The sequence below is a fragment of the Euprymna scolopes genome, chromosome 33 (assembly GCF_053919585.1).
Source record: "Euprymna scolopes isolate OS-2025 chromosome 33, ASM5391958v1, whole genome shotgun sequence".
In the NCBI taxonomy this organism is placed as follows: domain Eukaryota; kingdom Metazoa; phylum Mollusca; class Cephalopoda; order Sepiida; family Sepiolidae; genus Euprymna; species Euprymna scolopes.
In genome coordinates, this window is record NC_136514.1 from 38,919,172 (window position 1) to 38,946,814 (window position 27,643).

The 27,643-nt window shown below is 37.9% G+C and overlaps 2 protein-coding genes across 2 annotated transcripts in view; both read left to right on the forward strand.

The window, feature by feature from the left end:
• The window catches only part of LOC145258199 (26S proteasome non-ATPase regulatory subunit 3-like), a 497,578-nt gene that overhangs the window by 416,818 nt on the left and 53,117 nt on the right, over positions 1 to 27,643 (forward strand). The gene's annotated exons all lie outside the window — the stretch shown is intronic.
• On the forward strand, positions 5,206 to 6,913 carry LOC145258014 (uncharacterized). Its single transcript, XM_080115740.1, has 2 exons — positions 5,206 to 6,314; positions 6,361 to 6,913. Exons 1-2 carry the CDS (start codon positions 5,395 to 5,397, stop codon positions 6,488 to 6,490), a joined length of 1,050 nt encoding a protein of 349 aa, XP_079971866.1. The 5' UTR covers positions 5,206 to 5,394; the 3' UTR covers positions 6,491 to 6,913.

Genomic DNA, 27,643 nt, shown 5'->3' on the forward strand with positions numbered 1-27,643 from the left:
ATGTGGCACTATGGCTCAGGTGGCAGGCTATTCATCTCATATGCAAGTGACTCTGGTTTCGAATCCTGAGTTTGAATATGTTCTACTGATGAGTTCAGATGAGGGCAAAATTCGATTCTAACACTGCTGGTCTGCAGCCTTCATGGTTTGTGTGAGCTGCGACCATGTTTGATTATAGAAATAATTATATATCATCTCTCTCTCTCTCACACACACACACACATAAACAATAAATCAGTTAAATAAAAGATTTGATAATCAAATTAATTATTGTCTTATTAAATATTATAGTAAGAATATTTTCATGGCGATCTCCGCCAAAAAAGAGAAAGCTTAATATATAAAATAAAGAAAATGGAAATGTAGGAATTATAGTGAAAATCTGTGAATTAAAGATATATGTATAAATATATTCAAGTCAAAAATTTATTGTTTGAAACGAGGGATATGTGGAAAAGAATTATATTTCATTAATCCATGCATTTTCAATAGTGGCTCATATCATCAGAGGAAAATGTAGTTAGCAAAATTATTAATTATGAATAAACATATTTTGCTTATTAGCACATATATTGAAAATGTTATTAAAAATTATTTAAAAGCATAGATGAAGGATATATGGCCTAGGCAATCAAACGTTGAATTAAGTTCAATTATTTACGGGATATTCATGCCAGGTCGGACGAATAATAATCCAAGTAAAAAATGAAGTAATCCATAACATTTGAAAGAATCCAAATATGAAGTAACATCCAAACTACATGAAGTTCTGAGAATGCCTGTTCCAAAGGCAGAAGAAATGGTAAATAATTCCGGTGAGGTAAAAATCCATTGGTGTTGAAAATTAGGAAACTTCTAGAATCTTTGAGAGTGCAGAGACATTGTGACTGATTGGAGATCAATAGTCAATTGCATTATATATCCACTGATTACATGCATACAAATATACAAACTTATATATATATATATATATATATATATATATATATATATATATATATATATATATATATAAAAATGAAACGTCTGGTTTGTTCAAAGTCGATAAACTAGAAATTTACAAGTCCGTTTGTAAACATATTTTGAAACAATGACTGTATCTAACCTAACTGTGTTTTTAAATATTAAAAATGAAAAAATATTACCATATTAAAAAAAAATGTTTTTCGACACTGTCACTTTCCGTCACTTTCCGTTTTTGGCCGAGGGCATTGAGTGTACTTTCGGTTTCTTCCACGCCGTTCATTACCACTAAGTATACCATTAACCCTGTCATATTTTTATATAAACATTTACATTAATTCGTTTTTTTTTTGGTTTTTTTTTTTTCGTCCTAGTTTTTCTTTAGATATTATCTTTAAACATTAGCAGTGTATATTTGACTTATTTTTAAATTCTATTTAAACACACACGTGCCGACTATCTATAATTGTGGCTAACTTTTTATTTCCCTCCAAGTATTTGCGCATTCTTTAACTGTTTCAGAAAATTCTGTTTTTCATCATATTCAGAAGCAATGATTTTATCTAACCTAACTGTGTTTTTAAATATTAAAAGTAAAAAAGAAATGCCATATTACATAAAACTTTTCCTACAACGTCACTTTCCATTTACGGCCGATTAATTTCGACATTTGTTTTTCTTTTTTTCATTTCTCTTTTTTATATAACCGTTTTTTTTTATTGCTAACATAAAACTGCTGTAACTTATTTTTTCCTAAATGCTTCCTTATTTTTTACATAAACAGTAAATTCGCGTGCATTATTGTTACGTCAATTTACATTTTTTTTTAATGCAGTCTGCTTTTTCCTATATATATATATATATATATATATATATATATATATATATATTATTTTTTACACTTAGCGGTGTTGTTTACTTTCCGAGTTTTTTATTTCATTTTTTTCGTCTCTATTTCGATCATATTAAACAAACTTTTTTCTGCCAACTTTTTTTTTTTTTGCTTCCTCCATTTTCTTTACATCTTACTTTCCACATTTACGGTGTATAATTACCTTATCTCACTGTTTGCTATTTCATTTCGATATAGTTTTCATTTCGATATAGTTTTTTTTTTATTTCTCTCATTTGTATACGGCCGTTTTTTTTTACTTGCTAACAAAAAAACACCGTAAATTAATTATTTTTTTACATGCTTCCTTATTTTTTACATAAACAGTAAATTCACTTGCATTACTGTTTGTTCACTTTACATTTATATATAAACCATTGTATTAATTCCTTCTTTTTTATGCAACCTGTCTTATTCTTTATATATTAATGTTTACACTTAGCGGTGTCGTTTATTTTCCAGTTTTTTATTTGTTTTTTTCCTCTTCTCTATTTTGATCAAATTAAACTTCTTTCCGCCAACGTTCCTTGCATTACCTTTTTTTTTTTTTTTTCATCCTGTTTTTTCTTTATATTACTTTTTGCATTTGCGGTGTATAATTGCCTTATCTCAGTGTATGCTATTTCATTTCGCTATTTGTTTTTTTTTTTTTTTTTTTGCTTTTCTCTTTTTTTTACAACAGTTTTTTTTTTTTTTTTTTCTAACAAAAAACTCCATAAATCAATTTTTTTCTACGTGCTTCCTTATTTTTTACATAAACAGTAAATTCACGTGGATTACTGTTGCATCACTTTTCCTATTTACCACAAACAAAAAAACATAGAATTCTTTCTTTTGTTCGATTCTTACATTAGCAATTTGTCCATTTACTGCTTAGGACAACCCCTTTTCCTTTTGGCTGTTCTTTGGATCTATAATCGTTCTTGGTAAGTATTGGTGGCGTTACAGTTTTTTCCGTTTAAAATGCCCCGCCACAGATCACACTTAGGTCGGCGTACCGGCAATGCCGATTCAATTCGGCGATTAGTTGACAGTCAAAATCCTGAACAACGAGCATCGGCAAACGAGCAGAGCAGACGATGGATGATTTTGATACGTGCCAATGAAGCAGCAGATTGATGTGCTTCCAGACTTGAGGCTGCATGATTACTGGTACAACAATCCCGTAATACAGATCTGCTTCGATCTCGATGGAATGAACGTGAGAGACTGCGACATGTGGAAAGACGTCAACAAGAAACTGCAGCTCAGCATCAAACTCGACTCCATGCTCAACCAACTCGGGATTGGGATCGGCTTGCATTCCACTACGACCCTGATGATGATTACAGTTTGAGTCACCAGGTTCAAATCAGCACAATGACTGAAGTGTGTCCCTACTGCAAGGCTCTGAAATTTAAGGGGGAAACTAAAGGATTGTGCTGTGCCAATGGAAAAATTAAACTACCTCAACTTGAGGAACCACCAGAACCATTAAAATCTTTGCTTGCTGGATATACTGCTGAATCAAAGCATTTTCTATCGAACATCAGGAAATACAACTCCTGCTTCCAAATGACATTGTTCTGTGCAGAAATCATTACAGCGCAATTCATGCCAATTTTTAAAGTAAAGGAACAAATTTACCATAAAGTTCGATCTCTGCTTCCTTGCCCAGATGGTCATCATAAATTCCTACAACTGTATTTCATCGGTGATAACAATGATGAACTGAATGCACAGTTTGGAATTTCAACTGGCACAAGAAGGTCCATTGTTTCCGAACTGCAAGACATGCTTCATAATAAAAACAATTTGGTGTGTTTATTCAAAACTGAAATTGAAATGATGCTATCTGATACACAAGATTGTTTTTTGTGCTGACAAAGCTCCTGCTGGAGAACACGTGCAAAGATTCAATGCTCCAACTATAGATGAGGTGGCAATTGTTATAGTTGGAGATCAATTTCAACCAAGGGATATTGTCCTTCATAGGAGAAATGATCACTTAACAAACATTGAAGAAACTCATTGATGCTATGATGCTCTGCAATATCCAATCATTTTCTAGGATGGTGTTGATGGATATCATTTCAATGTTAAAATGATAAATCCAGTTACTGGCAAGGAAACAAATAAAAAATACAGCGCAATGAACTATTATTCATACCGATTAATGATTCGGGAAAATGAAACCAATCACATTCTGAAATGCTGTCAATTGTTCCACCAGTACATCGTAGACATGTACGTAAAAATTGAATCTGAACATTTGCTGTTCATATGTTTGAATGAGTCCAAACTTCGCTCTGAAGAATATGTTCACTTGCGAGATGCAGTTCAAATTGATGGTAATACTACAAACGTTGGAAGACTAACAATTTTGCCGTCTTCATATATAGGCAGTCCACGTCATATGCATGAGTACACTCAGGATGCTTTTTCATATGTTCGTCAGTATGGCTGTCCTGACCTGTTCAGTACATTCACATGCAACCCTGCCTGGGATGATATACAGCAACTATTACTTCCTATACAATCATCAGGCATGATATTACAGCACGTGTTTTCAGACAAAAGCTGAAATCGCTAATAGATTTCATTGTTAAGCATAAAGTCTTTGGGTCTGTGTGCTGCTGGATGTATTCAGTGGAGTGGCAAAAGAGAGGATTACCACACTCACACATACTAATCTGACTCTATAACAAAATCAGTCCAGATCAAATCGACAATGTAATACATGCTGAAATACCTGATGCTGACATTGATAAAGACTTGCATGAAGTTGTGACAAAACATATGATACATGGACCTTGTGGTATATTAAATCCAAATTCACCATGTATGAAAGATGGAAAATGCTCTAAGCGATATCCTCGGACATTAATATCAGACACAGTTACAGGAAATGATGGATATCCTTTATACAGGAGAAGATCTACAGATAATGGTGGTAAATTAGCAATCATACAAACGTGCAATGGTGATAATGAAGTCGATAACCGGTGGGTTGTTCCATATTCACCTTTACTTTCAAAAGCCTACAAATCGCACATTAATGTGTAATACTATAACTCAGTTAAATCCATCAAATACATTTGCAAGTATGTGAATAAAGGCAGTGACATGGCAGTTTTTGGTTTGAAAACTCAAGTCAATGATAGGAATGCAAACATACATATCGATGAAATTGCACAGTTTCAAGCTGGAAGATATGTAAGTAGTAATGCAACTGTATGGCGAATTCTTTCATTTCCAATACATGAACGAAGTCCAACTATTGTTCACTTATCAGTACATTTAGAAAATGGACAACGCATTTACTTTACAGCTTCAAATGTGCAACAGATAGCTCTTAATCCCCCGGCGACAACATTAATGGCTTTTTTCACGTTATGTCAAAATGACGCCTTTGCATCAACACTATTCGGAAATGCCCATATATTACACATGGAATAGGAGTAGGAAATTATTTGAATGAGGAGATAGAGTAGACGGACACCCTGGAATTTACAAAGAAAACACAATAGGCCGACTTTATACTATTCATCCCAAACAAGATGAATGTTTTTTTCCTTCGCATGCTGTTGGTAAATGTCCCAGATCCAACATCTTTCCAGCACTTAAAAATTGTCAATGGTGTTACACGTGCCACTTTTCGCAGTGCATATCAAGCACTGAATTTATTGGAGAATGACGGACACTGGGATGAATGCATTAATGATGCATGTTGCACATCGCATCCAATTCAAATTCGTGCATTGTTTGCCATCATATTGACAACTTGCTCCCCTTCATCTCCATTAGAGTTATGGAAGAAATATAAATCACACATGGCCGAAGACATTTTGCATCAAAAACGCAATGAAACTGCAAATACCTACCTGGATTTTACAGCAGAAATTTATAATGAGACATTGATACAGATTGAAAATGTGTGCTTAGAAATTGCAAACAAAGTTCTCACTCAATTGGGAATGACATCACCGAATCGATCTGCTGCGACTTTGTTTGATGTAGAATTGCGTCGAGAACAAACTTACAACACAGATGATCTTTTGTTGTACATTCATTCAAATATTACAAAACTAACTATTGAGCAAAAACACATTTACAACGAAGTAATGGAAACAGTCAATAATGGGGTGGGAGAAATTTTCTTCTTAGATGCGCCAGGAGGAACTGGTAGAACCTTCTTAATTAAATTAATTTTGGCAACCATTCGATCACATTCTGACATAGCCTTAGCTCTTGCATCATCTGGAATAGCTGCAACATTACTGCCAGGTGGAAGAACTGCTCATTCAGCTTTGAAACTACGATTGAATAAGCAATTTATGGAAACTCCTATGTACAACATTTCAAAAACATCGAGTATGGGAAAGTTATTGCAGAAATGTAAACTTATTGTTTGGGATGAATGCATAATGGCACACAAAAAAATCACTGGAGGCTCTGGATCGATCATTGCAAGACTTGCGTGGTAATGACCGACTCTTTGAGAATGCAGTATTATTGCTAGCTAGAGATTTCAGGCAAACACTACCTATAATTCCTCGATCAACACCAGCAGATGAAATAAATGCTTGCCTAAAATATTCCACTTTTTGGCAACATGTGACAACATTCCAATATGCGTGTCCAGCAACAAAATGATCACGAGTTATTTTCAAATCAATTACTGCAAATTGGGAATGGAAAACTGCCGGATAATCTGACCACAGGGCAAATTACATTGCCACAAAACTTCTGTAATTTAGTGACAACAAAAGACAACTTGATTAAAAGGGTTTTTGCTGACATCCAATTTAACTATAAGGATCTCAGTTGGCTGAGTGAATGAGCCATTCTTGCACCCAAGAACAAAGATGTTTATGAACTCAACAGTACTATTCAGTTGAACATTCCTGGTGAGTTAGTCACATGCAACTCCGTCAACACTGTTCTTGAAGAAGATGAAGCAGTCAACTATCCAACAGAATTTTTGAATTCGCTAGATTTGCCATGGATGCCACCTCATGTACTGCAATTGAAAACTGGCGTGCCAATCATCCTGTTGCGAAATATTAATCAGCCCAAGCTTTGTAATGGCACACGTTTTTCTGTAAAAAAAATTAATGACTAACCTAATAGAAGCCACAATTTTAACGGGGCCTTTCAAGGGCGAGGATGTCCTGATTCCTACAGACATGCCATTACAATTCAAGAGATTGCAATTCCCAATTAGACTGGCATTTGCTATCACGATCAACAAAGCAAAGGGACAATCTTTAGAATTGTGCGGCTTATATTTACATACTGATTGCTTCTCACATGGGCAATTATATGTTGCATGTTCTAGAGTCGGCAAACCAAACAATCTCTTCATTTGCACTGAATCGGGAACCACCAGGAATATTGTGTATCCACAAGTTTTGGAAAATTAAACATATCAGACACATGCATTTTTTTTTTTTTTTTTTTTTTGTCATTTTACACCTTACACCATTTACACCACAGCAACGAGTGGCAGGGTACAGCTAGTATATATATATATATATATATATATATATATATATATATATATATATATATAGAAGTTATACTGTTTTGCACTCATTGGGAATTGTAGAGAATAGCGGTTGTCTCCCTTGATTGTCTGACCTGAAAGAAAGAAAAAAAAAAGGTTTGTTGGGTGTTTCAGTATAAAACGCCAAAGCTTAAACATAGAACAGCATAAGAAATTCTTCCACATTGCATTTAATTTTCAAATCCTCCCTTAATTCTTTCAGTTTTTTGTTTTTCTTAATTTCTTTTTTTTTTTTCTTTCTTTTTTTTTTTTTAATCATAGACACTATGGTTTCCATTCTTGTATAAATTGGTTTTTATTTTTAAATTCATTTTACTAAGTTGAAGTATGTGTAGGAGTGGGTTAGGGAGGTGAGGGACAGGTTGCTTACATTCAACAGTGCGAAGTTGTTTTCGCTTTCTTTAAAACGAAATAAACAATACAAGCTGAAATAAACGGCTTTCTTTACAATTTACTCCATTTTATATTCCTATTCAGAATGGTTAAACAACAACAACAACAACAACAACAACAAAAAAGCATTAAACTTTCTGTTTCAAATTTTCTTCTGTTTGTTTTTCTTTCGTTTCATACGGTTACAAAAGATAAAAGGTTTTAGCAGATTTTTTTTTTTTTAAAGAAATCTCCGTCCTCCATTTTCCAACCTCCCAGTTCGTTTCATACTCCATTTTTTTTTTTTACTCTGAATCTTTTCACATTTTTTTTTTCGCTCTTCATTTTACATTCTTCTTGTTGTTCTTCGTTTTCTTAAGTGCTTCCTTCGTCTCTCGCTCTCTCGATGGCTAAAAACAGTCTTGATTTGATTGTAATTTCCTTTGGTCTGTATATTACTTAACGTCTCTCTTTTCGTAAAGTTTTATATATGTTGTTTTTTTTTTGTTTTGTTTTTTTAAGTGTTTGTCAAATGTTTATGGTGAAATGCAGTTCTCATAGGGAACATAAATCTTCATCAAGAGCTGATAATGAAAATGAAAGCACATTAGGAATGAAGTTAAAAAGGAAAAGATTTGGCTGATTGGCAAAGAAGAAAATAGATTGAGGTACACAGTCGCAAACGATGTTGCACTGATGATATACATTCAACGCACACAAATTCCAGCCTCTAATGTTTCTATGTTCATTTGTTTTTGTTTTTTTTTGTATTGTTTTTTTTTTGTTTTTTTTTTTTACATTAAAAAGATGTTTTTTTTCTTGTATGTCTTTTCTTGTGACCAAATGCCAATAAAACCATCTGCTGTCCATATCGCAAGATCCTTGGCTCTGAAATGAGTGCATTTGGTTTAAACAAAAAAATGAATAAATAAAATAATGATAAACACTCTTTTTAGCTATTTAAAATATAAAACTTCACTAATGATGATGTCCCCCCCCCCCAAAAAAAAATCATCACATGAAAAAAGGAAATTGTCTCTTTTTAAAGTGTTATAGCGGCAGGGTTTTTTTTTTTTGTTTTTTTTTTTTTGAGATTGTAAGAAGCTCAAGTATCAAAGGGACAAAAAAGTTGTTCTATTATAGAGAAAACAAAAAGATGCAAAAGAAAAAAAGAAGAAAAAAAAGAAAAATTAACATTGTAATGGATAATGTTGTCGAGGCAGGAATACAAAGTATGGCTAGCCAAGAGAAAAGAAAAGGTGTGATTTTAAAATTAAAAAGGAGTATAAAACACGGGAAGAAAACGATCCCTCCTTTTGCCAAAAAATATGGGAAAAATTTTCTCAAATAGAAAATTATTCTTAGCAATCCTAATGTCTAGCTATGAAAACAATATCATGGTTTTTTTTATTTGTTATTAATATATTAATTTGTATTTGTTATTTATGTATTGGTATATTGTCTCCAACTCTACACAAACGCACACTACAAAAATGAATACATAAATTCCATATTTTTTCTTTCTCTTTTAGCGTTTATTTTAATGAAATTTTATCTCTTTTCTTAATTTTTTTAAAAATGTTTCTCTTTTTTTTTTTATTTGATAGTTTTCTTCTTTCTCCTTTTATTTATTTATTTTTTTTTAAACATGCAAATCAAGTATCCATACTTTATGTAAAACCCATAAAACTCCAAGGCGTTCTTATCTGGATATTTTGTTTAACCACCCAAGGATTGAAGTGTATTATCCATTTTAATGAATTCACATAGCTTATAGTACGATCATCTCCCACTTTAAAAAAAAAGTAATTTTCTATTTATATCTCTATCCTCCCAATGAATAGAATGCATTCTTTCAGAATTTATTTTATGTTAAAACGAAAAAAAAAAAAAAAAATTAATAAAAAAGATCTCTCACGAAATTTTAGAGTAAACTATGGAGGGGGGGGGTACGCCTAAATATATTTTAATTCATGCTGGTTTCGTATTTATTATTACAGAGCCAATTCTCTATTGAATATTATATTATACCTAATATATAGTACTGATTTAAAAAAATATTTAAAAAAAAAATGACTTTGGTTCCATTAGTTAAAATCAAAGAGAAAACATTTAGCGCCCCAGCTGCATTCCCTACTATTTGAGCTATCGACAGATAGATGAGAAAGACTTACAATTAAACAACTTCAAGCTATGAATGAATTTGTGCATGCGCAAAAGTATTAGAAATATATCAGCAAGTTGAAATGAACATTGTGCATTTCAACTTGCCAACATCTTTTTGTACGTTTTATGTATACATGCAAACACAGATTTTACTCTTTTATAAACTATCCTTGGTGGTTGATAAGTTTCCTGTTAATTTCAGTGTTATGTGACCAGTAGTTAAGAGTTTATTGATTAAATATTTACGCGCAACATGCATACATCTATTGTTTTTTCTTTGTTGCGCCTCTCCCACCGTTCTCTTTGTTGCACCTCTCCCCACCTTTCTCTTTGTTGCGCCTCTCCCCACCTTTCTCTTTGTTGCGCCTCTCCCCACCTTTCTCTTTGTTGCGCCTCACTCACCTTTCTCTTTGTTGCGCCTCTCTCCCAACTTTCTCTTTGTTGCGCCTCTCCCCACCTTTCTCTTTGTTGCGCCTCTCCCCACCTTTCTCTTTGTTGCACCTCTCCCCACCTTTCTCTTTGTTGCGCCTCTCCCCACCTTTCTCTTTGTTGCGCCTCTCCCACCTTTCTCTTTGTTGCGCCTCTCCTCACTTTCTCTTTGTTGCGCCTCTCCTCACTTTCTCTTTGTTGCGCCTCTCCCCACCTTTCTCTTTGTTGCGCCTCTCCCCACCTTTCTCTTTGTTGCGCCTCTCCCCACCTTTCTCTTTGTTGCGCCTCTCCCCACCTTTCTCTTTGTTGCGCCTCTCCCCACCTTTCTCTTTGTTGCGCCTCTCCCCACCTTTCTCTTTGTTGCGCCTCTCCCACCTTTCTCTTTGTTGCGCCTCTCCCCACCTTTCTCTTTGTTGCGCCTCTCCCCACCTTTCTCTTTGTTGCGCCTCTCCCCACCTTTCTCTTTGTTGCGCCTCTCCCCACCTTTCTCTTTGTTGCGCCTCTCCCCACTTTTCTCTTTGTTGCGCCTCTCCCCACCTTTCTCTTTGTTGCGCCTCTCCCCACCTTTCTCTTTGTTGCGCCTCTCCCCACTTTTCTCTTTGTTGCGCCTCTCCCCACCTTTCTCTTTGTTGCGCCTCTCCCCACCTTTCTCTTTGTTGCGCCTCTCCCCACCTTTCTCTTTGTTGCGCCTCTCCCCACCTTTCTCTTTGTTGCGCCTCTCCCCACCTTTCTCTTTGTTGCGCCTCTCCCCACCTTTCTCTTTGTTGCGCCTCTCCCCACCTTTCTCTTTGTTGCGCCTCTCCCCACCTTTCTCTTTGTTGCGCCTCTCCCCACCTTTCTCTTTGTTGCGCCTCTCCCCACCTTTCTCTTTGTTGCGCCTCTCCCCACCTTTCTCTTTGTTGCGCCTCTCCCCACCTTTCTCTTTGTTGCGCCTCTCCCACCTTTCTCTTTGTTGCGCCTCTCCCCACCTTTCTCTTTGTTGCGCCTCTCCCCACCTTTCTCTTTGTTGCGCCTCTCCCCACCTTTCTCTTTGTTGCGCCTCTCCCCACCTTTCTCTTTGTTGCGCCTCTCCCCACTTTTCTCTTTGTTGCGCCTCTCCCCACCTTTCTCTTTGTTGCGCCTCTCCCCACCTTTCTCTTTGTTGCGCCTCTCCCCACTTTTCTCTTTGTTGCGCCTCTCCCCACCTTTCTCTTTGTTGCGCCTCTCCCCCTTTCTTTTTTTGCCTCTCCCCCTTTCTTTTTTCGCCTCTCCCCCCTTTCTTTTTTCGCCTCTCCCCCCTTTCTTTTTTCGCCTCTCCCCCCTTTCTTTTTTCGCCTCTCCCCCCTTTCTCTTTGTTGCACCTCTCCCCACCTTTCTCTTTGTTGCGCCTCTCCCCACCTTTCTCTTTGTTGCGCCTCTCCCCCCTTTCTCTTTGTTGCGCCTCTCCCCACCTTTCTCTTTGTTGCGCCTCTCCCCCCTTTCTCTTTGTTGCGCCTCTCCCCACCTTTCTCTTTGTTGCGCCTCTCCCCCCTTTCTCTTTGTTGCGCCTCTCCCCACCTTTCTCTTTGTTGCGCCTCTCCCCCCTTTCTCTTTGTTGCGCCTCTCCCCACCTTTCTCTTTGTTGCGCCTCTCCCCACCTTTCTCTTTGTTGCGCCTCTCCCCACCTTTCTCTTTGTTGCGCCTCTCCCCACCTTTCTCTTTGTTGCGCCTCTCCCCACCTTTCTCTTTGTTGCGCCTCTCCCCACCTTTCTCTTTGTTGCGCCTCTCCCCACCTTTCTCTTTGTTGCGCCTCTCCCCCCTTTCTTTTTTCGCCTCTCCCCCCTTTCTTTTTTCGCCTCTCCCCCCTTTCTTTTTTCGCCTCTCCCCCCTTTCTTTTTTCGCCTCTCCCCCCTTTCTTTTTTCGCCTCTCCCCCCTTTCTTTTTTCGCCTCTCCCCCCTTTCTTTTTTCGCCTCTCCCCCCTTTCTTTTTTCGCCTCTCCCCACCTTTCTCTTTGTTGCGCCTCTCCCCACCTTTCTCTTTGTTGCGCCTCTCCCCACCTTTCTCTTTGTTGCGCCTCTCCCCACCTTTCTCTTTGTTGCGCCTCTCCCCATCTTTCTCTTTGTTGCGCCTCTCCCCACCTTTCTCTTTGTTGCGCCTCTCCCCACCTTTCTCTTTGTTGCGCCTCTCCCCACCTTTCTCTTTGTTGCGCCTCTCCCCACCTTTCTCTTTGTTGCGCCTCTCCCCACCTTTCTCTTTGTTGCGCCTCTCCCCACCTTTCTCTTTGTTGCGCCTCTCCCCACCTTTCTCTTTGTTGCGCCTCTCCCCACCTTTCTCTTTGTTGCGCCTCTCCCCACCTTTCTCTTTGTTGCGCCTCTCCCCACCTTTCTCTTTGTTGCGCCTCTCCCCCCTTTCTTTTTTCGCCTCTCCCCCCTTTCTTTTTTCGCCTCTCCCCCCTTTCTTTTTTCGCCTCTCCCCCCTTTCTTTTTTCGCCTCTCCCCCCTTTCTTTTTTCGCCTCTCCCCCCTTTCTTTTTTCGCCTCTCCCCACCTTTCTCTTTGTTGCGCCTCTCCCCACCTTTCTCTTTGTTGCGCCTCTCCCCCCTTTCTTTTTTCGCCTCTCCCCCCTTTCTTTTTTCGCCTCTCCCCCCTTTCTTTTTTCGCCTCTCCCCACCTTTCTCTTTGTTGCGCCTCTCCCCACCTTTCTCTTTGTTGCGCCTCTCCCCCCTTTCTTTTTTCGCCTCTCCCCCCTTTCTTTTTTCGCCTCTCCCCCCTTTCTTTTTTCGCCTCTCCCCCCTTTCTTTTTTCGCCTCTCCCCCCTTTCTTTTTTCGCCTCTCCCCCCTTTCTTTTTTCGCCTCTCCCCCCTTTCTTTTTTCGCCTCTCCCCCCTTTCTTTTTTCGCCTCTCCCCCCTTTCTTTTTTCGCCTCTCCCCACCTTTCTCTTTGTTGCGCCTCTCCTCACTTTCTCTTTGTTGCGCCTCTCCCCATCTTTCTCTTTGTTGCGCCTCTCCCCACCTTTCTCTTTGTTGCGCCTCTCCCCACCTTTCTCTTTGTTGCGCCTCTCCCCACCTTTCTCTTTGTTGCGCCTCTCCCCCCTTTCTTTTTTCGCCTCTCCCCACCTTTCTCTTTGTTGCGCCTCTCCCCACCTTTCTCTTTGTTGCGCCTCTCCCCCCTTTCTCTTTGTTGCACCTCTCCCCACCTTTCTCATGTTGCGCCTCTCCCCCTTTCTCTTTGTTGCACCTCTCCCCCCTTTCTCTTTGTTGCGCCTCTCCTCACTTTCTCTTTGTTGCGCCTCTCCTCACTTTCTCTTTGTTGCGCCTCTCCTCACTTTCTCTTTGTTGCGCCTCTCCCCACCTTTCTCTTTGTTGCGCCTCTCCTCACTTTCTCTTTGTTGCGCCTCTCCTCACTTTCTCTTTGTTGCGCCTCTCCCCACCTTTCTCTTTGTTGCGCCTCTCCCCACCTTTCTCTTTGTTGCGCCTCTCCTCACTTTCTCTTTGTTGCGCCTCTCCCCATCTTTCTCTTTGTTGCGCCTCTCCCCACCTTTCTCTTTGTTGCGCCTCTCCCCACCTTTCTCTTTGTTGCGCCTCTCCCCACCTTTCTCTTTGTTGCGCCTCTCCCCACCTTTCTCTTTGTTGCGCCTCTCCCCACCTTTCTCTTTGTTGCGCCTCTCCCCCCTTTCTTTTTTCGCCTCTCCCCCCTTTCTTTTTTCGCCTCTCCCCCCTTTCTTTTTTCGCCTCTCCCCCCTTTCTTTTTTCGCCTCTCCCCCCTTTCTTTTTTCGCCTCTCCCCACCTTTCTCTTTGTTGCGCCTCTCCCCACCTTTCTCTTTGTTGCACCTCTCCCCACCTTTCTCTTTGTTGCGCCTCTCCCCACCTTTCTCTTTGTTGCGCCTCTCCCCACCTTTCTCTTTGTTGCGCCTCTCCCCACCTTTCTCTTTGTTGCGCCTCTCCCCATCTTTCTCTTTGTTGCGCCTCTCCCCACCTTTCTCTTTGTTGCGCCTCTCCCCACCTTTCTCTTTGTTGCGCCTCTCCCCACCTTTCTCTTTGTTGCGCCTCTCCCCACCTTTCTCTTTGTTGCGCCTCTCCCCACCTTTCTCTTTGTTGCGCCTCTCCTCACTTTCTCTTTGTTGCGCCTCTCCTCACTTTCTCTTTGTTGCGCCTCTCCCCACCTTTCTCTTTGTTGCGCCTCTCCCCACCTTTCTCTTTGTTGCGCCTCTCCCCATCTTTCTCTTTGTTGCGCCTCTCCCCACCTTTCTCTTTGTTGCGCCTCTCCCCACCTTTCTCTTTGTTGCGCCTCTCCCCACCTTTCTCTTTGTTGCGCCTCTCCCCACCTTTCTCTTTGTTGCGCCTCTCCCCACCTTTCTCTTTGTTGCGCCTCTCCTCACTTTCTCTTTGTTGCGCCTCTCCCCACCTTTCTCTTTGTTGCGCCTCTCCCCACCTTTCTCTTTGTTGCGCCTCTCCCCACCTTTCTCTTTGTTGCGCCTCTCCCCATCTTTCTCTTTGTTGCGCCTCTCCCCATCTTTCTCTTTGTTGCGCCTCTCCCCACCTTTCTCTTTGTTGCGCCTCTCCCCACCTTTCTCTTTGTTGCGCCTCTCCCCACCTTTCTCTTTGTTGCGCCTCTCCCCCCTTTCTTTTTTCGCCTCTCCCCCCTTTCTTTTTTCGCCTCTCCCCCCTTTCTTTTTTCGCCTCTCCCCCCTTTCTTTTTTCGCCTCTCCCCCCTTTCTTTTTTCGCCTCTCCCCACCTTTCTCTTTGTTGCGCCTCTCCCCACCTTTCTCTTTGTTGCACCTCTCCCCACCTTTCTCTTTGTTGCGCCTCTCCCACCTTTCTCTTTGTTGCGCCTCTCCCCACCTTTCTCTTTGTTGCGCCTCTCCCCCCTTTCTCTTTGTTGCGCCTCTCCCCCCTTTCTCTTTGTTGCGCCTCTCCCCACCTTTCTCTTTGTTGCGCCTCTCCCCCCTTTCTTTTTTCGCCTCTCCCCCTTTCTTTTTTCGCCTCTCCCCCCTTTCTTTTTTCGCCTCTCCCCCCTTTCTTATTTCGCCTCTCCCCCCTTTCTTTTTTCGCCTCTCCCCCCTTTCTTTTTTCGCCTCTCCCCCCTTTCTTTTTTCGCCTCTCCAACCTTTCTTTTTTCGCCTCTCCCCACCTTTCTCTTTGTTGCGCCTCTCCCCACCTTTCTCTTTGTTGCGCCTCTCCCCACCTTTCTCTTTGTTGCACCTCTCCCCACCTTTCTCTTTGTTGCACCTCTCCCCACCTTTCTCTTTGTTGCACCTCTCCCCACCTTTCTCTTTGTTGCACCTCTCCCCACCTTTCTCTTTGTTGCACCTCTCCCCACCTTTCTCTTTGTTGCACCTCTCCCCACCTTTCTCTTTGTTGCACCTCTCCCCACCTTTCTCTTTGTTGCACCTCTCCCCACCTTTCTCTTTGTTGCGCCTCTCCCACCTTTCTCTTTGTTGCACCTATCCCCACCTTTCTCTTTGTTGCACCTCTCCCCACCTTTCTCTTTGTTGCACCTCTCCCCACCTTTCTCTTTGTTGCACCTCTCCCCACCTTTCTCTTTGTTGCACCTCTCCCCACCTTTCTCTTTGTTGCACCTCTCCCCACCTTTCTCTTTGTTGCGCCTCTCCCACCTTTCTCTTTGTTGCGCCTCTCCCCACCTTTCTCTTTGTTGCACCTCTCCCCACCTTTCTCTTTGTTGCACCTCTCCCCACCTTTCTCTTTGTTGCGCCTCTCCCACCTTTCTCTTTGTTGCACCTATCCCCACCTTTCTCTTTGTTGCGCCTCTCCCCACCTTTCTCTTTGTTGCACCTCTCCCCACCTTTCTCTTTGTTGCGCCTCTCCCCACCTTTCTCTTTGTTGCGCCTCTCCCCACCTTTCTCTTTGTTGCGCCTCTCCCCACCTTTCTCTTTGTTGCGCCTCTCCCCACCTTTCTCTTTGTTGCGCCTCTCCCCACCTTTCTCTTTGTTGCGCCTCTCCCCACCTTTCTCTTTGTTGCGCCTCTCCCCACCTTTCTCTTTGTTGCACCTCTCCCCACCTTTCTCTTTGTTGCACCTCTCCCCACCTTTCTCTTTGTTGCGCCTCTCCCCACCTTTCTCTTTGTTGCGCCTCTCCCCCCTTTCTCTTTGTTGCGCCTCTCCCCCTTTTCTCTTTGTTGCGCCTCTCCCCACCTTTCTCTTTGTTGCGCCTCTCCCCCCTTTCTTTTTTCGCCTCTCCCCCTTTCTTTTTTCGCCTCTCCCCCCTTTCTTTTTTCGCCTCTCCCCCCTTTCTTATTTCGCCTTTCCCCCCTTTCTTTTTTCGCCTCTCCTCCCCCTTTCTTTTTTCGCCTCTCCTCCCCCTTTCTTTTTTCGCCTCTCCTCCCCCTTTCTATTTTCGCCTCTCCTCCCCCTTTCTATTTTCGCCTCTCCTCCCCCTTTCTATTTTCGCCTCTCCTCCCCCTTTCTATTTTCGCCTCTCCTCCCCCTGTCTTTTTTCGCCTCTCCTCCCCCATTCTTTTTTCGCCTCTCCTCCCCCATTCTTTTTTCGCCTCTCCTCCCCCTTTCTTTTTTTTGTGCCCACTAGCTTTTCTTTTTTGCATTCCCACCTTTCATTTTCTTGCCTTCACTCCCTCCATCACACTTTCTTTCTCTTGCGCCCCCCTATCTCTCTCTGCTGCCCTTCTGTCTCTATTGCCCTCTTTTTCCTCACTTGCCTTTTTGCTTATCTTCACCCTCTCTTTCTCTTCTCGTTGTCTGTTCCCGCCATCTCTCTATTGTGCTCCACCTCTGGCCACATATCTCTCTCTCTCTTGCTCCATTTTTCTCTTTTTTTGTCCCAACCATCTTCCTTTATTGCCCCTCATCCTTCCCTCTTTCTCCAGTTTTGTCCCCCACATATCTCTCCCAGCTTCCCATTTCTATCGTCGCTGTATCCTCAAATTCTCTCCCTCTCTTTTGATATCCCCCATTTCTCTCCTGTGCTACCTCTCTCTTGCTATCATCTTTTGCCCTTCTTTCTGATTTTTTTTATTCTTTCTTTTACCTCCCTTTCACCTCCTTCACCCTTTTTCTGAATATTATTACTCATAAAATGTCCTCTAATGAAAAAAAAAAACTGCTGCTTATTAAATTGAATTTAAATCTTAACATTTTCGCAATGACGTCATCAAAATGGACAATTTAGTTTATGCAAATTTATATTCATTAAAAAAAAACGACTTAATTTTTATGTGCACATTGAACAAATTATGGAAGAACTCAATTTGAACCGACATATGTAAATATGTTTAATATGTATGCAACGCACACGTGCATGGAGTTTTTTAACTAATGAAAAAGATCCCATCTCACATTTGTTGTTATCTGCACCAGGTTCAAATCCAACTGAATCTATTATTATTATTCTAGAGGAAGAGAACAATAAGTGTTGCAGTTATGTTCAGTTGGCCCTGGAGATAAGATGCATGACATTAAAACCTAAGTAGTCCTGATGCTACACTAGGTGTCGTATCAAGTCGTTTGGAAAAATATTTGAAAATAAAAAACTAGGAATCACTGATATGTTGGGCAAGACCTCAGCTATTGTTCGTACCATCAGCATCCTTAGGAAAACCCTTGATTTATGAATCTCCGTGATTTAAGCTGGGATTTAGAAAGATTCCTCTGAGAATGAATCCATTTCTTTTCAGGGAGTTATTACCAAATGAAATCAGGAGTATTTTTGTTGTCATGCCTATCTTAAAGCAACCATAAACGCATATTAAGTAGATTTGAAATGCTGTTATATATTTCATCCAATAGTTTCCAAAATCGATCCATTTATCACCCCTGCTATTATTTCTTAATCTGTCTATTCAATTTTTAAATGGTCTATGCTATTGTTGTCAATCTAATTTCACAATTTGTTCTAAAAACATGCGTTTGTCCTTTTAAAAATCTGTCTGAACACTAAACTTGTGCATCTATTCTGGTAATCTATATATTAAAAGGATATCGTGTGTGTTATTTATTTTGTGTGTCACGCTTACATCCGAGTGACTGTCGTATAATTGTTATGGACTACCATTTCTTGTAATAAATAATTTTACCAAGAATTCTTCATAAGTTTTGGTTTCAGTTTGGATTATAACTGGTGGCACTCAGGTCTTTTTTTATAAAACATTTTACCAAAAATTCTTCAAGTTTTGATATCGGTTTTGATTATAGCTGAAGAAACTCAAGTTTTATATATATATATATATCTCTATATAAATAAAATGAACTCATTTTTTCCCGTCGGATTTTGACATTAATAGGATTAAAAATCAAGATATTTCATGCAAATATAATATGCACAAACGGCAGAACAATATCTGAGGTGTGTTATAGGCTTATTATTTCTCAAATTCCTCGATAATCTTAGATTTCTATACTTTTTCTGCTGAGAAGTCACGGCCAAAATCGGTTAAGATCAATGGAAGTGGTAAAATATTTTCTCTCTAATAAATTCCTCCTCCCCCTGCCACCACTTAACACCGTTTGGGGATCGTTCACAAGGAACAGTTGAGAAGAGAACACCGGTTTGGCTTCATAGTTCTTTCATGTGAAGTTATTTAAAATCACTAAACTAAGCTGCAGTGCTCTGTGGCGTAGTGGTTAGCGTGCTGGACAATTCACATTATATTTTCACGTTCGCGCCGACCTACCGTAGTCGTTTTTTTTTTTTTTTTTTTTTTTTTCCTAAACAACTGGAATGGACTTTTCTTGGTGGCCGAACTGTTAACGTTGCAGGGTTTGATCCTTCCTACTTACCTACCATAACATTTTTTAAAACTCCACCCCTCCGTCCCGGAAACAAACACTCGGGCAACGCCGGGTACCCCCGCTAGTATATATATATATATATATATATATATATATATATATATATATATATATATATACAAACACATATTTTTTTTCATAAGTTTTGGTTTTAGTTTTGATTCCGGTTGATGCACCCAAGTCATATGGATATATTTTTTTTTTATTTTTGAAATTGCAACTTCATAATATATAAAAATCAATAGTATATGAATAATAATATATTTAAGCATACTTTACAAATGGCCTACGCCAGGCGTCCCGGCTAGCTTAGATAAATACTTTTGCAGTTTTAACAAAAGAGCTACAATATTATCAAAGTGTCACCGTTTACGCTGAACATCTACAGAATGACAACATCATTATATTACATATGATCAAGTCCGCTGTGGAAGTTTCACGAGTCCCGCTAGTTTATAATTTATTGCTATTAAAAACAGTATCAACTGCAAGCCACCACCTCTAGCTTTGGGTAAAATAATAATTTGTGTTCAGTTTATCATCTAAAGTTGTTTACAATAGGTATTGCACTTTGACATTAAATAACCTCAAGAATGTTGATTTGCTATAAATCAGCCAAACTAAACCTCTTCACCTAAATTGATCCAACTTAGCTGCCATGCCGTATTTAACTTAATCTCTTGTTTTTTTTTTCTCGGCATCTATTTTATTAAAACGTCAGTCTGTTTTGTCACTTAAAATTAGATATCGGCGAATAATTGGCAAATTCTGTTCACTATCATCTAATACGGGTATAACTGATATGAAATGCATCTGCCAGAATTATCTTATTGCATTGTTATGAGAATCACCATTGAAACCAAATATATAATAGTGAAACAAAAAAGTGCAGACATTTTTTTTTGTTTTACTGTATTGGTTATTTCCGCTTTATGTTCATTTTCAGTGGATTTAATTTGTAACTCATAAAAATAAAAATTTCTGTTGCTATAACATGTGTCTCCTGATTATACTCATTGATGTGGAGGATAAGGAAGCATTGTACACGTTATTTGGTTCTAGTTTATTTACTTGATATAAACCAGTTCTAATGATATAGAACCTATGTATGAGGTGCCTTCAATAAGTTTGCAGACTTTTTTTTTTTTTGTACAGGCATTTAAAATTGTTGTAGCCTCTTGAAAATTCAGTATGTTATTGCTATACATCTTATGAGATGGTTGACAAATTTCTATGATTTCCGGTTCAAATGAACAGTTACAGCAAGAATTGGAATACACCCTACTAAAGCCTGGTGAATTTCAAAATACAGTCTGGACGTGAGGACACTTTAGAACAATATGCAATAAAATTCTGTTTTAAACTTGAAAAAAATGCCACAAAAATGTATGGAATGCTTCAGACTGCTTTTGGACCACCTTGCATTAATCGAGCATCAGTTTTTGAATGGCATGATAGACTAAAGGAAAGCAGGGAGTCTGTGAGGGATAATGAGAGGTGTGTGAGGAGTAAGGAAGTCAGAACATTAGAGTTGATTGGCCAAATAAAGAATTTCATGGATAAGGACTGTCGTGTGTCTAGAGAAATAATAAGTGCACAGTTTGATGTCAATATGGGAACTGTACACACAATTATTTACGAGAAACTGAAGATATGGAAGATTTGTGTGAATGCACTAGTCGACAACTTCATTCTTGTCACAGATTATTTGACCCAGATGTGCATTAAGATAGTTCCTCACCCTCCCTATAGTCCAGACCTTGCTCCCTGTGACTTTTGGTTATTCCCTAAGCTCACGGAAAACCTTGGAGGCTGTCATTATGAGACAATTGAGGAGATGAAAGGTTGTGATGAGGGCCATTGACACAAGAGGACTTCCATTGGACCTGCCAGAAGTTGTTGGAATGATACAAGTGCATTGCAGCTGGAGGAGATTACTGTGAAGGAGACTAGTGTTTCATGTGTGTACTATCAATAAAATTGCTTCGAAATTTATTGAAGGCACCTCGTAAGTTGGGAATATATGCATATAGGATTTATAAGATTTGTAGATAATCACTTAATTACATGAAAACGAATCGGATTTGGAAACAGCAAAGATAAAGGATTTGGAGTTGAAAGTTTTTGGGGTCCGATTCAACAGTCCTAGTTTTATTCTAACACACTTCATCATAACATCCTATGAAATATACATGCATAAAATGAAACAACATTTATCATTTAGTTTAATGTCTTTTTATCACTGGCATGAGTTGGATAATATTGTAGGGGTTGAATATCATTATCACGTAAATCTTTCACTGATATATATATATAGTGCAAGAACTTTGAGGATCCTGAAAGTTTGTACATGATGGGAGGAAAGCCAAATCTTAAAAACGTGATTAAAAGAATGTGATGATATAAATGATTAAAGGAGAGAGAAGGAATCTATTATGACATCACAATGTATCCTAAAATACTTTGTCTTTGTGAAAAATGGCCTTTGTCTGTTACAGTTGCTGAATACTATTGAATCTAACAGTTTACTTTTTTTTTTATCTCTTCACAGAATATACAATGTACCAATGTTTGCTTAGCATATGCATACACAAACACATTAATATTATCTTTCTCGTTCTCTCTCTCTCTCTCTGTATATATATATATATATATATATATATATATATATATATATATATATATATATATATATATATATACAGAGAGAGAGAGAGAGAGAACGAGAAAGATAATATTAATATATATATATATATATATATATATATATATATATATATATAGGAAATTTATTACTGTGAGTCCAGAATGAGTTTACAAATTGTTTCAACATATATATATGCACACACACCTTTTTAATAATATAGTATATACTTTTAATATACAGTGAGTGTGGCTTGATTATTCAACACCTAACTTTTATTTATAACTCCTGAAACATATTGAATCTTGAAAGTTTTATTATCAAAGCATTATTTTTATACAGACTATCATGTACTTAAGCATTAAACCCTAAACATTTTGATTAACCTTACTTTTTTATGATAATAATTTTTTTGTACAATATTAAGTGCCCGGATAGATTATGCAAAAGGTAAAAAAAAATTGATTATTTTGCTGTTTCAAATGCTTTCATTCAGCAAACACAGAATCAAAATGAATAGAAAAAACAGTAAACTACAAAATAAAACAAAGAAAACAGTTGCACTGTTATTTACTTCATTTTATGAGTCAACATAGCCTCCTCCATTTTTGAGGATTTTAACGCTTGTCGACGGCAGAAGTAAGTTTTTGAACTTCACACGGCTTAATTGATCTACAAGTTTCCACTACTGCATTCCAGATAGCATCCAAGGTGTTAAATTGCGTCCTATCAGCATAACTTTTCAGCTTAATGATGGCCCACAAATTTTCAATTGGGTTTAAGTCGGAGGTGTTGGGAGGCTAAACCATCAATCTGCCTTCTGTGAAACTGTGATCTCTTAACCAACTCTGTGTGTAATGGGACTTGTGCGCAGGTGCATTATCCTACTGGAATACCAAGGATTTTCTCTCCATAAAAGTTTGATTTTTTTTTTTTTAGCTAGGGAATGAAGAAATCCATAATCTGGCAGTAACCCTTGGAATCAATTTTTATCTTTTGTGGCACCCTAAATGGTTCAATAATCTTATTGCCTTTGATTCCTGCCCAGAACATTATATCTCCACTGTCTTGCTGTTGGTGGATCCGTGATGCAACTAGGTGACCATTCAACATCCAATCAGATGACCATCTAGCATTGCTCGGCATTCATCAGTGAAGACAACATTCTTGAAATCCATCTTTAGATATTGTTCAGCCCATTGAACACGCTTTTGCATGTGACTCTTGCTCAATCGAGGCTTTTTTTTTTTTTTTTTTTTTAAGCTTTGCACTTTTCCAAGACTCCTTAATGTCTTGCACCTTGAAGTTTTCAACATTTGGGGTGCTCCAGCTCACAGAAAAATTTTCTTGCTAGTAGAATGGGGTATTCTAACCATCTCCCTGGCAATCCGGCATTTATACCTCTCAAGTTTTCTTAAATGCGCTTTTTCAGATACTTTCCTACTGGTCTTTCCATTGACCACGTATGCTTTGATAGTTCGATGATCTCTACAAAGTTTTTTTTTTATATTTCGATGGTAGTCATTGCCAAGCATTGAAGTTATTTGAAGTTGATCGGAATCTCTGAAACCTGGCTTTTTCCCCATTTTGTCACTCATGCTTAATAAAGTCGGACAGCTAAAATCACCACTTTTTAGAAAAATTTCTTAAACAAAACTATCAAACTTAATATTTTTAAGTTTGTCTCTCTATCGGAAAGAAAATATCACAATTAAACTATACCCTTCAAAATTTTACCAGAGAATGTGAAAAATTAAATTTTGGTGACAAAAAATTGATTTGCATAATCAGGCCACACCCACTGTATATAAACAATAAAGATGTTTTGTTTTTTTGCCAGATCTATTTAAGCTCAACAGAAATAGATTGCACTTTTAGAGCATAAACAATTCAAATACCACAAATATATTTATAGCACATTCATATCAGTTCATTTGATATATAGTACGTCTTACACATGTTTTGTTGAATATAAGATGTACCATATATCAAATAAAATGATATGTATGTGATATTTGGATTGTTTATATATATATATATATATATATATATATATATATATATATACCAACATATTGAAATGTCTTTTTCTCTCACACATGCACGCGCATTTCCTATACCTCTCTCTCACCCTTTCCAACTTGAAATTTATTCCCGAATAGTAACCAATGAAATAAAAAGATGGATAAATTAATAAGATTTTACACTTGAGGCAAGACTTCATTATTGTTTCTTGCTTTGTCTTTTTTTTTTTTTTTTTTCTTAATACTATTATTTTGCTCTTCAAGTTCATAATTTCATATTTTGGCAGAGGGCAAGTGGGGACGGAATTGGTGTGCATGTATGTGGGAGGGGGGGGGTGATGAATGAATTTTCAGGTTATCTTGTCTTCATATTCCAACTGCATTTGAAATCTTGCTTCAATATAAAAATTTTTTTTTTTTTTTTTTCTTAAATGTAATTCTTGACTAGTTTATTTCTCTTTCTCAAATGTGAAATGTTTTGGTTTGATAATGCAATCATTTTGAAATAATCTTACCCACTGATGATATAGGAATGAAGAACAAAGAAAGTGATGATATGATGGAGGAGTGAGAAGGGACGGATGTGAGCAGGAAACCAACATCGAAGCGATAAGGCTGACTGGGGATGGAAGCCAAGTTAAGCCATACAAAGGCAATGGGCAGTTTTTAAACAAAATGGATCTGATATCAATTATAATGTCAGTTGTTTATCCGTTTAAGAATTTTTAGATGTGTCCTTGCGTCCATATGAAAAGCTCTGTCCATTGGTCTGTACATCATATTTCTGGTTAAAATAGCCTTTTCATCACAGGATGCACAGATTGAATTAATGTCTTACTGCAAGCTAGCAGGACAAAAGTATAATATATTTCTATTAAAACTTCTATTTCTTTATCTCTCTCACTGTCTATTTCTCTTTTTTTCTCCTCCCTCAGACTATTCTTCTCTCTGGACATACATACATACATACAATTCTGCTTTATATAGATTTCTTGGGGAAAGAGGCAGCACTAACTTCTTGAGTAAGAAATCAGTTATTTCCCTGTAGTTGGTACATAATCTAGCTGGAAGATCAACCTTAATTTAGGGTCAAAGAATGAATTTTAAAATTTTTTTAGATATTATTCCTCCAGGGCAATACTGATCAAGAAAATACCAACTTTGTGGGTATTTGCTTTCTAGTTTTTTACTTTTAGCCAGACATGCATACAATGTGCACAAAGACAACTGCCTTTTATATTATAGATACAAGAAAACTAGCAGGGCTACCTGGCATTGCCACTTTCATTTTCTCCTCCCTCTCCCCAAGCATGTCTTTCTCCTCCACCCAGCAAATTCCTCTCTAACTGAATATACACACAAAAAAATGTACTTTATATAAAATATATAATAGATTTTCATGGAATTAGTTGACATTTTATTTCCAAATTAGAACATAATGTAAAAACTTCGACCCTCTTACAAAACCAGTTGATACTCAGAGAATGATTTTTTTTTTTCTAAATTTTACATATTTATCCAGAGTAATATTGATAAAAAATATACCAACTTATGGATTTTTTTTTTTTTTTGTAGTTTTTTGATTTATAACTTGATATACAAACATATATACACACACAGACAACTGTCTTTTATATGATAGAAGTTTCCAAGCATCTCTATAAAAGGCTCTGTTTGTGCGATGGTTTCTAATGATTCACTTTGAGAGTTTTCAACATTGAATCTACAGATTCAATGGACAACTCATTTTAAGGGTGCCATAGTAGCTGCATAAAAGCCTGATCATGCTCAAGTCTGAAACGGCATTTCATTTGTCTATCGCTCTTATGTTCAAAATAACATTTTCATGGCTGAAACACCGGTTGAATGGACACATCTTAAGAATATCTATCTTGCTTTTGGTTTCCTTTTCTGCTATTGCCCCTTCCATTGCCATCCTGTTTGTATATCTCTGTATTCTTGTTCTCTCTTTTAATTCTAAAATAACTTTAATCAGTGAGATGGTAGAGACAGTCTTCTATTTAGGATTTTGACTTTTGGATTATTTTCAAGCTGATCTTTTTAAATTGTTCTCGATAATTATCTCACAATGTTTACCTTATGGCGTTGTGTTCTTACTTATTTCCTGTTCACCGCCCTCCCCTCCTCCTCCATCAACTGCAAGATACAAGAGAATAAAATAAATGGGACCTTTTCTTTCTTTCTAACACCTTCCCTCCAAGAAGTAAAAATTTTCCAACAAAAGCCCAACAGAACACGCTTGTATTTTGGAAAAAAAAACAAATGAAACCAAATCGGTATTAATAATATAGATATCTTTTTGAGATAAATATTTTCTCCACTTCCTTTCCCCGTTTTCAAGGTTCTTTGCAAAGGAATTAGCTGCAGCCGTTGATTCCTAACTCTTCATCTGCCATCCTCGCCTTCTCCACCATTGTTCAAGCATTGTGATGATTGGTATTCAAATTAAAGAATTGTAACTTTTCTCTTCTGACTCTATGCCAGTTCCAAATAATACCAAATGCCAATGTAATTAAATGCTGCAATTAAAGTGAGAGCAAGAATATTTCCAGTGAGGTATTATCTTTCCGCAGATTCTTTGCATAATCAGGGTCTTCCTTTTTATATTCCAACTCGCTGAAGGATCTGTTTTCTGCACATAAACACAGCTGAAGAAGAAAAAAAAGTTTTACTTTTAATTTTCATAAAACACAATTAAAAAAAATGATTTCTTTTAACTATTAAGTATTTTTTGTTGTTGTTATTGATAACGACTTGTACATATGCAGTGTTGCCTGAAAGACCTTTTTCTTTTGTTTATTTCTTAGCTATTGTCCATACTTCCTACTTCCCCTCTCTCTCTCTCTTGTAATGCGTTCCTTGTAAAAAAAGACAGTGGAGATAATATGGAGAAAGTATATCTGAATGACAAAGCTATTGAGTTTTATAATATTGGAGCACAGGGAGGAGCAGGTACTAGTGTGATTGCAAGAGTTAGTAATGGATGGAGATGGTTCAGCGAATGTCTGCCATTGCTAACCAGCAGAGTATGGCCACCTTTTGACCAGGGCAAGAGTCTGTCAGGCATGTGTATGCAGTGTGATGATACATTGAAGTGAAACCTTGTCAGTGATGGTTGACGACATGCGTTGCATGCATAGAGTTAATATCAGAATGACGTGATGGGTGTGTAATGTGAGTCTTACAGGTATTAGTGTTGGGATAATAAATCAGAATCAGAAAAATCAGAACTTTTGGGAACATCAGAATCTGACACATTTGTGCTTATTTTCTTTAAAACGATTGTTTTAATTGTCTTTTTAATTTAATTTTGTTTAAAGCAAAATATTCCGCGCCAAGTAGTAATGATAAAATAATAAATATTTATTGATTTTTAAAATACTAGTAAAACTAATGTAGATCATCCCCCACAAGTGTATTTTTACATTTAAGAAAATATCTATATGTTCAATGTGTTTTGTTTTTTTGTTTTTTTACAGTAATTGGGAATAAATAACAATTCTATAGTTAAATATTTAGAGATTTCTAAAGAATCAGAATCAGCAATTTAGTACAGAATTGGTAATTGTATCGGAATCGGTGAAAAATATTGGAATCGTCCCATCACTAAAATACATGCTTAGTTCTGATGATCTCAGAGAAAGGTTAAGTCTGGACAGTATAAGGAGATGTGTGCAGAAGAGATTTCAATGGTCTGGCCATTTTGATAGCCTTTTATAAATGTCTTTGGTTTAGTAGATGTACAACAGTTAAGGTAGCAGTTCGAGTTAATAGAGGAAGGCCACGTTAAACATAGGAGAAAGTGAAACAAATGGACTTGAAAGAGGAATTAATATAATCTTGGCCAAAACTAATATCTTAAAG